Source organism: Lemur catta, chromosome 1 (assembly GCF_020740605.2).
Source record: "Lemur catta isolate mLemCat1 chromosome 1, mLemCat1.pri, whole genome shotgun sequence".
NCBI classification, from domain to species: Eukaryota; Metazoa; Chordata; class Mammalia; order Primates; family Lemuridae; genus Lemur; species Lemur catta.
The window spans coordinates 222,697,708-222,711,710 of record NC_059128.1 but is presented as its reverse complement, the minus strand read 5'-3'; the positions used below and the strand labels follow the sequence as shown (position 1 = coordinate 222,711,710).

The 14,003-nt window shown below is 50.9% G+C and overlaps 1 protein-coding gene across 1 annotated transcript in view; it reads left to right on the top strand.

Annotated features, from left to right (window-relative positions):
* PDIA5 (protein disulfide isomerase family A member 5) overlaps positions 1 to 14,003 on the top strand; it is an 85,934-nt gene that overhangs the window by 49,319 nt on the left and 22,612 nt on the right. Inside the window, exons 9-11 of the mRNA XM_045540131.1 lie at positions 5,259 to 5,350; positions 5,442 to 5,513; positions 11,492 to 11,628. Coding sequence (XP_045396087.1) covers positions 5,259 to 5,350; positions 5,442 to 5,513; positions 11,492 to 11,628 — 301 coding nt within the window. The remainder of the gene's footprint in view (positions 1 to 5,258; positions 5,351 to 5,441; positions 5,514 to 11,491; positions 11,629 to 14,003) is intronic.

Here is a 14,003-nt window from a genome sequence, read left to right as displayed (position 1 = left end):
AGCCCCCAGTCGGATCACGAATTATCCTGGCTGGCCCCGGTGAAGCAGAAGAGGACTCAGTGCCAGTTGCATGTGTTATCATGGACCATTCTCAGCCTATGCCGCGTTCATGGCCAAACAAACTCACTATTCCTCCAGGCCCCTCCCGTGCTGCCACGGAGCTTGTCCCTGCCATGCAAAGCCAGGTCTGTCGTTTGCTTTTGTTCCAGATCACTCTGATACTGATTATAATATGTGAGCTTCTTGGGTGCAGGAGCTGTGTTCGATTCATGTCTGTTTCTTCAGCACATAGCACAGGGCCGGCTAATCACAGGTACCCAGTACATGCTGATGAATGAATGAATAAGTGTGTGGCTCATCACTCCTGGGTATGCTTTATTTTAAGCTCTGTATTTCTATTAAGTGATATCTCCCCCCCTTTAAAGGAATTCATAGCATTAGTTATTAAGGACAGAGACACAGTGGGAAGGATGTTTGTGGGCTGGGGACCTTCCCCCTTGGCCCTGGGCTCATACTAGGCTCTTTTACAAGGTTAACCCTGAAGGTCACTTGTGTTAAGAATATCTGCTTCTCCTGCCTGGGCCCAGGTCTAGAAATATAAAAGGTATCCCTTCCAGTTCCCTTGACAGCATTATAGAAAAGTCAGGGGGTTGTCTGTGAATCTGGGCAAGTCCAGCTGTGGCCAGGTGTTACTCACCTAAGCCTAAGACATCTGGGTTGTGTGAATTCATGTTTCCTTGCTTGTGTATTTTCTTGATTGGGGGTTTTTCAATTCTGTTTTCCTCTTAATTTCTTAGAAAAGCACCTTTTGAGAAGTTCTAACCTTTTCCCAGCCACATAAAGGGGGAAGGACGCTGGCCAACATGGGCACCACCTGCTGTAGGAGGCCTCTGGGGGCCAGGCCAGCAGCTCGCCAGACCCTGGGGACGGGGCTGGAGGGGTTGGGCAGTAGAGATGTCAATTGCTTTCTATCTTCATACACAGAGAAGAGACAGGACTGACAGATGGGCTGTTACTCCCCGGAAATCAAAGCTCACCCCTCCCCACTGAAATCCAGCTGGATTAGGGCCTCCTGTCTCCTCTTCATCTCCATCATTTTTGAGCCCTTTTTGGCTGGCTCTGTCTGTGGCAAGGGTCAAAAATCTTCCCTCTCTACAAATTTCTTGGGAGGTGTCCAACCCGATGATGTCATTGAGAAGGAAGCCAGGCCAGGTCAGGATGCGCAGCCTTTACCGTTTGCCAGACTCAGTTCTGTCCCGTGGTGAATCATCGGCGTCTGTCCCATCTACTTCTGCTAATTGACATCCTCAGCAGCAGCCGTGCCACTCCCTGTCCCAGAGCTGCCGTCAGAACAAGCCCTGTCCCCGTCTGCCTCCTCTTCCCAGCCTTTGAGCTTTGCCCCATCCTCTGTTGACCTTGGCCATGCTGGGCCAGTCTGGGTGTAAACACCATGAAATGGAACCGTCAATGTGACAGATTTGTACAGACCAGGCTCTGATGCTGCCTGTCACTAACGGGCTTGGAGACCTTGGGTGAGCTCCCAAGGCGTGGAGCCCACGTTTCTGTCTGTAAGATGGAGATATGGTGCCTACCCTGCCCACCTTGCTGGGTCATCGTGAGGAGCAAATGGGCTGTAACCTGCGGAGCACCTTGTGGATACAGATGAGTGACCCCCCAGCTGTCCCTTACCCGTGTTCCTCCTGCTCCCTAAATGGGGGTGCTCCCAAGGTTCTGCTTTCTTTCTTACTAACACATTGGAGCAAGGGCTTGTCTCATGGTCTGTCCCTCTGTGGAGCCGAAGTCCTCCCCCAAAGTGCCAGTACCACGTGTCAGGTGGCTTGTTTCACACTTAGTCTGGGTTTTTCCCCTGTGTACCAAATGCAGGATGTCTAAGATAAAAGTCAGTGTCTTTCCCTCTGGCAGACAGCCAGCTTTCCTTGAAGACCTTTCTGAGGACCCGGGCTCTCCACCCTCGCCCGTTTGCTGGGGCATTGTCATGGGTCTCTTCATGCCCCCTCCATCCGTCCTCTCCCTGCCAGCACCTGGGGGGCCACACTAGGTGGTTGCCAAAGGCTGCTGACCCACAACTCTCCCCTTAGAGCTCCTCCTTTCTACTTCAAACAACGCAGCTGGGTGGTAGTTACTTTCTTACTTAGGAACCCTCAAGAGCTCCCTTCACCCCCTGAATGAAGTCCTGATTGCTTAGGTGTTTAAAGCCTTTTCCAGAGTGCCCCCAGCTACCTGGCTCAGCCTGCTCTCTTCCTTCTTCCCCTTTCTGTGTATCCCACGGTCCATTTCTTGGGCCACATCTGGCTTTGCCTTGCCTCCATTTCCCCTCCTGGGATGTCCGTTGAAGTCTTAACCTCCTTTGAGCACTAGCTCACATGCCGCCCACCCCATGACACTTCTGTGATCTTTCCTACAGCACGGCTGCACCATGTTCAGGGAGGGGTTGTGGCCTTATCTTCTCTGTACATTGAGACCAGGTATTTCACCTCATTTGGCTTCATAAACTCTAACTCCAAAAAGTGTTTGTACATAGTTGTTCAAAAAATAATGTGTCTCATTAACTATTAGATACCTCCAAAGTGGCACAAAAGTGCTACACAAACTTGAAGAATTGAGAGTTCACCCCAAGCAAAGGGGGTTTGGAAGGCTGCCCAGGGAGGTGAGATGATTTGCCTTAAAGGATGGGTGAGTCTCTCGTGGTAGCCGAGAGGTGGGGAATGGACATCCCCAGCGAGAGGACAGGAAGGCACAAAGTGGGGGCCAAGAAAGAACAGTGAGCCTTGTGGAAGTGTGGGCAGAATTAGAGAGCCTCTTAGAAGTAATAAAAATAGCTAATAATTTTGAGTGCTCTAGATGCTTGTATTATCTCATTTAATCTTCACAACAGCTACATGAGGTGGCTGCAGATGAGGAAACTGAGATACAGAGAAGCAACTGTGACTTGTTCAAGAAAAGGCGTCTACTAAGTGGGGAGCCAGGACGCAAACCCAGTGCTTCTAGCCAGTGTGTGCTGCCGCTGCTGCACTCGGCGAGGTGCCTGAGAAGGCAGTCCAGCTTCCTTCCTGTGCAGAAACCTCAGACTGTCTCATTTCTGGGAGAATAAAACATCTAGACCCTAGCAGGTGTACAATTAAGAGTTTTGTAAGAAAGAAGGATTAAAAAATGAGATAGGGACCATATGGGCTTTGAGTATGGAGTTGGATTTTAGCCTATATTCAATGGAATTGAAAGGTTTTGTGCAGGGAAGTGATGTAATGAAAGAGGAGGATGTGTAAGATTAATCTTGTGGTGAATGTGCACTGACACGGGGGCGATCAATTAGACAGAAAAAAAGAACTTTAAAGCAGACAAATATTACTGGAACAGGCAGCTGAATTAGTCTGGGAAATGAGCAGAATGGTTTGAGAGGGTTCCAGGGCTTCTAGTAAGTTCTATTTCAGTTTTAGTCTCCCTGGATTTTTTACAGCATTCTAAAATGGACTGAAAAAAAATTGATGACTTAGTAAGCATTTATTGTGTGCCTGCTGTATGCCAGGCATTGTGCTAAGTCCTTAAAACATTTGGAAAGACCAGGCATGGTGGCTCATGCCTATAATCCTAGCATCTGGGAGGCCAAGGTGGGAGGATTGCTTGAGGTCAGGAGTTTGAGACCAGCCTGAGCAAGAGCGAGACCCCATCTATTAAAAATAGAAAAAGTAACTGGGCATGGTGGCACGTGCCTATAGTCCCAACTACTTGGGAGACTGAGGCAGGAGGATCGCTTAAGCCCAGGAGTTTGAGGTTGTAGTGAGCTATGATGACACCACTGCACTCTAGCCTGGGTGACAGAGAGAGACTCTATCTCAAAAAAAAAAAAAAAGAAACAAACAAAAAATTGTAAAGACATATTCAGATGGTCTAGGGACGGAGAAGCCAGAGGCACTGTCATCTGTCCTCACCAGGGAGATCTGGTAGGAAATAAGGAACGTGGCAGTTACTGAGCACTGGTCGTGTGCTGACACCTCTGACATGGGTCACCTCATTCAGTTCTCTTCAGAGCTCTGTAATAATCCCATTACCATGTCTTCCCTGCAAGGAACCTCAGTGAAGGGGACCGACTTGCCCAGGGTCCCGTGACTCACAGGTGGAAGCAGTCTTCTGAATCAACGTTTATTGTCCACTGAAACCACTATTGCCATTTTTCTCTTACTATGTGTGCTTGTGCATTGTTCAGTAAAACTCAGCTGGGTTTCTTCTCTCGGCTTCTATAATTGCTCCTGGCTGTTTTGAACTTCCTTTCCTCTCGCTTCTATGCCACCCTGCTTTGTGGAACAGCCTTCCCATGCCGGCCATTCTGGCTGTGTTCTCTTGTGAGAACAGATTCAAAGTCCTCTTTCCTGGTTCCTGCTCCAGCCCTGGAGAGGAAGGTCCCTGCTTCAGGAAGCGGGGAGTCTGAGGGGGTTCTGTGTTTGGGCTGTTCTTAGTATTTGGCCATGTCATCAGTGACACAGCCCCTGAGATTCTCCTTTCCGACTCGGGTTGTGGATATGTGGACCTCTGGAACCAGAACCTGGCTGGAATGCTGAGGTGATGGTCAAACCAGGCTGAGGTGATGGTCACAGACAGGGGGAAAGAGCTGGGGAGGCGGAGCTGGGACTGGAGGGAGGAGAGTTTGGCAGGCGTCATGGCGCCTCTTTCTCACGTTCTCAAGGAGACCACAGTCTCCTTGATCACATAGGAGCTGTAAGGTCTGAGAACATCACACGTCAAACCTAGGCAGGCAGACCGCAGGCAGGCCGTGAGGCACGCAGGGAAGTGTCCGAGGACATCGTGCAGAGCCCAAGTGATGTACAAAAGCTGCTTATTGCCATAACTTAGGAGAAAAGTGTATCCTCAGCTGACATGAGCAGAGAAGAAGGCGTAACGTATTAATATGTTTTTGGGTGGCAGGGATCCCTCTCTAAGACCGGTTTGAACTTGGTAGCAAGGCCAGGTTTCTTCCTCAACCCTCAGAACTGTGGTTCTGCTCCGGATGGTTCTTCCTGCAGGCAGGCAGAAGCGGGCAGGTGTGTGGAGCACAGCACGTAGCCAGCCATGGGACTTCTCCAGAGCTCTTGGTCACGACTCCTGGCTGGCTCTGCTGGCCTTGCCTGCCTGTGGCCTGGTGCACCTCAGTCTGTGAGGCTTTGTCCCATATGTCTTTCCGGTGGGACAGCTGGGCAGAGAGCACATGGATGAGACGAGAGTGTCTGTTTGCCTCTTCCTCCCAGGTGCTGGCCGGGATGAACGTCTACCCCTCTGAATTTGAAAACATCAAGGAGGAGTACAACGTGCGCGGCTACCCCACCATCTGCTACTTTGAGTAAGCCCCCGCCTCCCTTCTAAAGCTGTTTTCCTCCCTGGTGGCATTTGTATCCCTGGCTGAGCCCACGTTGCTTCTCCACGTTTCACAGGAAGGGCCGGTTCCTGTTCCAGTATGACAACTATGGGTCCACAGCTGAGGACATTGTGGAGTGGCTGAAGAAGTAAGTCGGGTGCTGGCGTCAGGGGGTGTGTGCTCAGAGGGAGGGGCATCTGCTGGGCCGAGGGGGCGCGGGGCTCTGGCTGGGGGCTGGGGAGGAGAAGGAAGAAGGGAGAGAGACTTGCTGCGCTGCCTGCACAGCTGTTTCCGGGTAGGGTTGGGGTGGGGATCTGAGTTTAGGTTGCAGCAGTCGTGAGGATTGGGTGTGACTTTGGCCTGATGAGGGGACCCTGACTGGTGTGCTGGGTGGGGAATCTGTCTCCCCTACCTCCCATCTCCACAGCCTGGAGCTGTGGAGGGGCCACGCCTGGCAGATCTCCTGGAGTATATTGTCAGGGGCTTTCTGAACACTTTTCAAATCGAGTCCCCCGCCCCCAGTATTTATCTGATGGATGGAGGTTTTTCTCACCCAGCATATTATTTTTGAGAGAGGTTCCACTGCAGGTCTCTTTGAAAATGGGATTGTCAATTGAATACTTATTTCACACACGACGGTGGATTAGGTGCTATGAAGCTACTAAGAAATATCATGATGCCTTAGATTTGCAGAGTACTGCACTGTTCACCCCCTTCCCTGCTACCCACCTCAGATGCTGCTTCATAGCCACCTGTGATCCCCGTTTTATAATGTGATTAGATCCCATGACACCCAATGTCACCTGGGGCCCCCATCTGGTGCCTGCTTTGTCCTGCATGTCCACCCCATCACTGTTTCCACCTGTCTAAGCCATACCGGTGCTCTCATGACAGGTCTGGGGTGTCCTCTTCTGGAAGCCTCCCCAGGCCTCCCGGCACCCTGCTCGCTCTGCCCTCTGTGTGTTGCAAGTTTGGTACTTGCCAGCCACTACTGATTTGTGGATATTTGCGTGTAGGTCTTGGGATAACAACAGCTAACACTTCTGGGGCTCTACTTTGTGGCTGATACTATTCTAAGCACTTTACATGGATTCTCATTTAATCCTCCCAGCTGTAAGGAAGATATTACTGCTCTCCTTACTTGATGGACAAGGTCACTGAGACACAGTGAGGAGGGTCGTGCAGCTGAGACCCAGTAGCAGGGCTGGGACAGTCCCTGCTGACCTGCCCCCAGCAGCCCCCACAGCCCAGCTCGGCCTCCCCACCCCACAGCCCCGCTGCCAGTCCAGTGGACGTTTACGGACTCCTTCCCTCAGGGGCACAGTGAGCAAGCCCCCGGGTTAAAGAATTAGTTATCCAAAGATATGGAGATTGAAAGTGTGTCTGTTCAGAATGGGAAAGAGGGTGAATTTTGTACCCCAAGCCCCCCACAAGAAGCAAACTGTTAGATTTGCAAAGGTGGTAAATGCCAGCCTTCTGTTCTGCTGGCCCCCAGGGGCCCAGGAGATAAGCACAAGTGCTGGCACCATGTTTGCATCATGTTGTCTGTTTCTTGGCAGCATTTTCACATCTCTGTCCCCATGGACTACCTTGTTCCAGCCCCAGGCCACTCCCCATTATCCTGTGTTCCTTGCCTTAGCCCAGCCTGCGCTCTCTTCTCCTTTTTCATTTAATAATAAAAATGTCCTTTCCTCCAGCCAGACACATCTCACTCTGCTTTGGGAGAAGGTCTCAACAAATAGCAATCTCATTTGTCACCAGAGCATAAAATCTGTCTGCTGCCTTCCCCTTCTCTAACCTTTTCTGGTTTCAAAACACCCTGATATCTTTTTGGAAGGATAAGGTTTGTTTTTTTAAAAAATATATATATATATTGAGAATTGCCTGCTAACCCCTAGACAAAGAGCACATTGATGGCATTTCTGAGATGGGCTCCCCACTGGAGCCTGCCACCCTGTCCTCCCACCCCTCTTCTCTGAGCACAGCCCACCCCAGCTCCCCCACAGATGCTTCAGTGACCAGCCTGCACCCCACGCTGCTTCCACATTCCTGTCTTGCCCTGGTGCCTCTGGTTCCCACCTCCAGCCCCTCTCTCCACCCCTTACCTATGGGAAGGAACCCTTGTTAACAGCGTGTGGTTCATCTGTAGCCTCCAGGGTAATGGGTACGTGCCGGGAAGGAAGGGGAGAGGCCTGGGTCTCCCTGCAGCCTCTCCCAGCCCCCTGAGAGCACTCTGCGTCAGGGCTGCGTGGGGCAGGGTGGGGAGGCTGCTCCTCCCAAGGCGTGACTGCAGCCCACTCCCCCAGCAGGGCAGGGGCAGGGAGGGACCACTAGCAATGTCGCTCTGCCACCAACCGGCTTAATTTTTAAAGATCTTTTCTGACTGCGGAGATATTCAAGTAAGACATGTTTATTATAGAAAAACTTAAACATGTAGTTGAAAAGAAAAGCTCTCTCCCCTCCCCATTACCCGTATTGTGATATTTTGGTGAATTTCCTTCCAGCTTTCCCCCCTACACATATCCATATCTATGTGTGGTTTTTCCCTGTCCCATCTATTTTAAGCCTTTACCAGTTTTCCCCAGAATCCTGGTGGGCGGTGGTGACCTCACCTTTCCTGCTTCCCCGGGCCCCTCCGTTGGCCCTGAGCTGCTCAGGGCTCTGCGCAGCCACGTGTAGACGGGTGAGGGTGAGTCCAGCCTGGCTGATGCTCAGACGCCCAGGAGAGAAGAACCTACATCCCACCCTCCAGCCAGCGACTCTGGTGGGTGGGCCAGGGAGGGTGGCGCCGCTCATGGCCGTGTTTCTCATCCACCCCCCGCCTGAGTTGGGCTCGGCAAGCAGGTGGAGGAGCGTATAAGCAGCAGTGCGTTTGGCCCACCCATTTCCGCCTGTGTAGTATGATACCAGCCAGAAGCATGCTGAATCAACACACCTAGTTTCCTTGACTCGTGATGCTTAGAGTTGCATCTTCCCATCCATGGCACGTGCTCCTCTCTCAGACTAGGATCGGACTGCGTGACCCTCCCAGTCCTAGGGAGCGTGGGACGGCTGCTGCCTCCAGACCACAGGGCACGTGAGGTCAGGCTCAGGATTGGCAGGGAACTAAAGTCATCAGACTGCCCCAGCAGCTCTTTAAACATTAGCATTTCCTCAGTCCCATTTGTCTCATTTTGAGGTTGCCTGTTCATGTTGGAATGATTCTTATGATACAGGTTATGAATGACATGTAGGAACATTTGGGTAGTACTTTAAAAATTTACAAAGTATCTAATATCCATTATCTGCCTAGATGAACCTGAGAGGTAGCTAAAGAAAGGGCCGCAAACACACTGTCCCGGAGATGCTTGAAGTCAAGTCTGCTCGCCTGGGCTCCAGAGTGGAGAAGTGGAGGAAGCAGGACTCAGACTTTGACTCCCAGTTCGGCACATTCCCTCTCACCTGCTGTAGACAGAACATTCTTACTTACACTGAGAAGAAGTTTCTTTCTCTGGAGCTTCCACTTGTTCATGTTGGTTCTTCTCTTCAGGGCCATAGAAAATAAATCTTCATTTCTCTTGATGCAGTCTGAAACATTTCAAGATAGCCACTGTGTTCTTCTATGTCTTCTCTCCGAGTTAAAAACCTCCAGTTCTTGTAACCATTTTTCTCTCATTGCCATTTATTCAGCAAGCATTTATTGGGTGCCTGCTGGGTGTTAGGTGCTAGAGGTAAAGAGATGAGAGAGAGCTTCAAGGAGCTCACCATCTGGGGAGCAGACAGTAAAAAGTGTCACGCAGTGTCTGGGGCTCAGACTCCCACTCAGTCCTTCTCTTTCTGGTACATCCGTCCTCGGCACCCAGCCCTGCAGTCCTCTCCAGAAAGGAAACTTCCAGTTGTGTGCTGGGTGGGAGGGGGTGCCTCCCAGGATCTGAGGGTCCGACTGCTCCAGTTTTCAGCTAAAGCACCTGTTTGGAGCCACAGGCTGCGGCCCTGCTCCAGGAGCCTCAGTCTTGGCGTGTGAGCGCAGTTCCTGGGCCCCTGCCCTGCTCCCCCCGCCCTGCACCTTGAGTGTCTGCCCCCTGCTTCGCCAAGTCGGTTTTCTAGCTTCTAAAATTGCGCTGACCTCTTTTTCTCCCTTCTGCTTTGTCTTTATTGTTCTTTTTGCTCCTGTGGGTTCATACTTTAAAAAAAAAAAAAAAAAACTTCTGAATTGTTATTTTAGCAGTTTTAGAACATATTCTCCTCTGTGTTTAACTGGAAGTTTTTCAGACTTTGTCATTTGCTTATATTCCTGCTAAGCCCCAGCTTCTCCATCCTGTGTTTATGTTCTTGCTGGATTTGTTTTCCTTTTTATTTTAATTTTTGAATCAATTGCATTCACATAATTCAAAAAAATTTTAAGTGCTTAAAAAGTAGACATTGAAAAGTCTTGTTTCTACCTAATTCCTCCTTCCCCTTCTGCCTCCCACCTCTGAGCAGTTCCAGCCTTGCCTAGTTTCTTGTGTGTTCTTAAAGTGTTTCTTTATTTAGATACAAGCACATGGGAATAAGTATATTTTATCTCCCCCTTTTTCATGTAAAAGCTAGCAAGTCCTAGACTGTCCCGTCCACCTCCCACTGCGTCCGTGTCGTTGTCCTTCACGGCACTTCACCCTCCCTAGTGTGGGGGGACGAACTGTAACTTCCCCCCGACTGATGAACACTGGGTTGTTTCCAGTCTTCGCTATGACAAATAGTCTGTAGTAAATACCTTCGAATGCACATAAGTTGGACATGTGCAGGTGTATTATAAAGACAAATTTCCCTGAAGTGGAATGGTGGTGTTTTGAGGGGTCAGTGGTTTGAGCCCAAGTGTAGGAACCTAGATTTCATGATGTTTGTCTGGGACCATTGTCTGGGTAGTGACTCATTCTAGAGCTGGGTTTTGCTGCCAGTCCTGTCTGCCACTGGGTATGCCTGGGCTGGGAGTGATTTGCCCTCTCCTGCCACTTTCCATTTCTCGGGACCAGGGAAGCTGTGGCTGCCAGTGGGACCTAGTCAGAAGCGCCAGAGCGGGTTTCTGAAGATGACATCAAAACCCAGGCTTCTGTGGGGGGTAGAAAGGTGGGGGCAGGTGGCTGATTCCATTGTGTCGGCTACATTGCTCTTTCTGATGAATTTGCAGCCCTGGCTGCTGGAACTTTGAATTTTTTTCTCCTGTAGGCTCTCAAAGGCAGGAAACAATGGTTGTCTTTTCACATTTTTCTTCCTCAAGGGTTTTTTCAAAGGTGCAATTAAGGTGCCCTGGCAAAGGTGCTTGTGGCAGTAAAGCGGCAGGGAGTTTGTGTCACTGCAGTATTGTCCTAAACTTGGGAGCAAGGGAGGGCACCTGTGAGCCTCGCCTCTACATAACAGCTGGTGATATGGATATCAGCCCTGGTCACACTGGAAAACAGGCCCCAGAGAGGTCAGACAGCTGAGGGCTGGTAGAGCTGGTTTGGCCTCTGGGAGACCTGGATGAGTTGGTTCTTGGCCTCTGGGGAGGATCCGTGACATAGGGTATGCTGTCACAGTTAGGATACCCCCGGCCTCGCTTCCCTCACCGTGACCTGGCTGATCAGTGAACCCCCCTGCACCCACGTGTGGCAGCTTCCCCTTGGCCGGCCCAGATTTGGTCTTTCTCAGACACCCGGCCTCTCCTGGCCTCCTCGCCCCCTCCCCTCTACTATCCCATCCTCCACTGGCCTCTGGGCAGTTGTAAACACAACTGTGAGCTTTTCTGAAGGTCACTTTTTCCTGTTGCTATTTATTCTTGCCAGTCTGCTAAAAGTTTGAAGTAGCTTGAGAAAGCTAACAAGCCCCCAGATTCCTGGGGAGAAGTGAGATTTCTTGAGCTACCTAGAGAGCTATAACTAAAAGCCACTATTTGTAACAGGACATGTGCTAAGAGCTTCTCTGGGGCTTTGTGGGGAAGGTGGAGGTGGGCAGGGCCACACCACTCACCCCACGACTCCTCCACAGGGGTGGTTTCTGGCTTGTTAAAGCCCAGGCCCTGGAGTGGGCCATGCCAAGCCTGTGGGGGCTTCGTGTCCGGGGGCTGGATCTTGGAAGGGCTGCTCGGGCCCCGGGGCCTGCTCTGAGCTCTGCCTGTTTTTGGTCTTCCAGTCCACAGCCGCCACAGCCCCAGGTCCCCGAGACTCCCTGGGCAGATGAGGGCGGCTCCGTTTATCACCTGACCGATGAAGACTTTGACCAGTTTGTGAAGGAACACTCCTCTGTCCTCGTCATGTTCCACGCCCCATGTGAGTGGAACTTTGCTCTTCCGCCTCCTGCCCGCTCTCAGAGTAGGACGGGTGTGCTGCTTTGGATGTGAGTCCGGCCAGCACTGACTTGTTGGTTGCCAGGAGCCATGCTAAGCCAGGGGATGCAGTGGTGACAGCCCAGGTCCCCGTCCTCCCCGTGCATAGGGCCGACCCTGCGTCACTGTAGAAACAGCACGGCAGTCCTGATAAGGCTGCAAGTGTCCCTTAGCTAGAGCTCAGTGAGGGTCCACCACCCATGGGTCTGAGCGGCTTCCTCCAAGTCAGCATGAGTTGGAGGAATTAGGGCTGGAGGTGCCCTTAGATACGATGAGCAGCTGTTGCCTCTCATTGTATGGGGGGTGCGGGTGGGGGGCCTGTACTTGCCCAGTACCTGAGCCTTCATGGGGAGGCCAGGCTGGAGCCTCAGGTCTTCCCGCATCTAGGATGCCTTCTTTCTGCTTCACCTGGTTTCAGTCTCAGCCTGAAAGGACCACAGTGAATCAAGGAAGTAAATGCCATAAAATGTGCTTGTAATAATGGCTGGAAGGCCTGTAGCTCAGGATTTTTCTGGGCCAGTATCCTCCCTGTGGAGAATGGAAAATTGACTATTTGGTTTCCAAGGTGGAGGAGGCTACTCCTGGGAAGAAGAAAGGGCCTCGTGAGAACCAGGAAACGGCAGCCCGGGGCACAGAGCTGGCTCCAGCCATCTGATGGGCAGTCCCCAACACGGCCTGGGGCAGGTGTGTGGGGAGTGCTCTTCTCTTGTAGCCTCCTGCCGGTTCTTTGGCCCAGTGATGGTGGGTAAGAGATTGTGGAGGAGGAAAAAAAGCAAGAAGTAAGTGCTTCGCAGGTCAATGCCATAATTGCTATGTCACAGTGCATAAGGACAGTCTAGTCCATAGAGGTATATTCTGGGATGAGAATACATTATTGATCCTCTTAATCATAAGGGTCCTTGTGCCAACAGTTTTGTCACCCTGTGGTAATGACAAAGTGCCTTCCCAAAGGGTTGTCTCCTTTCATTTTACCCACAGTGCCACAAAGTATGAATAGCCCCATTTTACAGATAAGCAGACTGCTGCACAGACAGCTGACACAGACTGTCCACTGCTCTGTGAGTCCTGTCCTGCTTTTGACTTTAAGAGCTGTATGATCCAGGAGGAATGGGTCCCTGCCCCTCTCCCCTTGCCCCACAGCACCTGTGGGTTTGGTTAGTCTGGGAACTGTTCATAAGTGTGCTATCTCTGTGGATTTCACTAACTCTTTCTTTCTCACAAGTGCTAACTCTTAAGCAGATCCAAAAGAAAAGTATTTCCTATGGCTCTTCTCCTTCTGAGTTTCCAGAAAACAAACAAAAAAGCCCTAAAAAGTAAGTTTCAAAGACCCTCCAGTCTTGCGTGACTCTCTGATTCAGGGCTGTAGGAGGGTGTCACCCCCAAGTCTGCTAGGCCCTTGGTGAGGGTGTCCCCGAGGTTAGAGGTACCTGAAAAACTGCCCACCATTAGTCCAGCCAGGCAACACTGCACTGGTCTCCCATTAAAATAGGCTCTCCTGGCCTGCTGCTGATGGAAGCAAGTCTTGCCGGAAGTTATGTTGAAATCACCCTGCTTGCCTCCCTGAAGGAAGGCTGTTTTCACTTCCCCCTTGGGGAGCTCCAGCTTCCTCGTCCCCATGTGTCTGTGCTTCTAGTCAGAGTCAAGAGAGCCCACCAGTCCCTGGCCATTCAAGGCTCTGTGTGTGGGGGTTGATTTCTGCTGGGCCGGCAGAGTGAGAGGGTCAGGCCACAAGCACACAGTTAATTTCCTGATGAACTGCCCGTTAACACTGCCATCAGATGGCAATGGCTCTGCATTAAATAATCTCCTCTCTACACACTCCTTCTTCGTCTAGGAGCACAGTCTTTTGCCTGGGAAGGGATGGAATGCACAAGGTTTAAAGGGAATTCAGAGCTCTGGGCAGATGAACTGACAGCAGAGAACTCTTAGCTGCCTGGCTTTCCAGAGTGCTCCGGAGAGCCCCCAGTATCCAGAACCCGCTTTTGTATTTGAGGGGCCCGGAGAAAAGGACAAATGTCATGAGGCCAGAGACCAGCAGTGCTGTTCCAGGTTTCCCAAGTGCAGAACAGGTGAACTCCGGAAATCATAATATTACAGGTGTCAGTCCCAGGCCAAATAGGGAGTAATTTGGAAACAGACCACTTTGGAGACTTAGAAGAAAAACAAGGTGGGATGTGTCAGTGTAATGCACCATAGATTCTATTCAGGATTGTTGGATGTGCTTCGTTTGTTTCTTAGCATAGGATTGCTAGCTTGATGAATTAGCGTGTCTTTTTTTTTTTTTTATCAAGACATTTGACAAAGTGAGTTGCTGTTTTC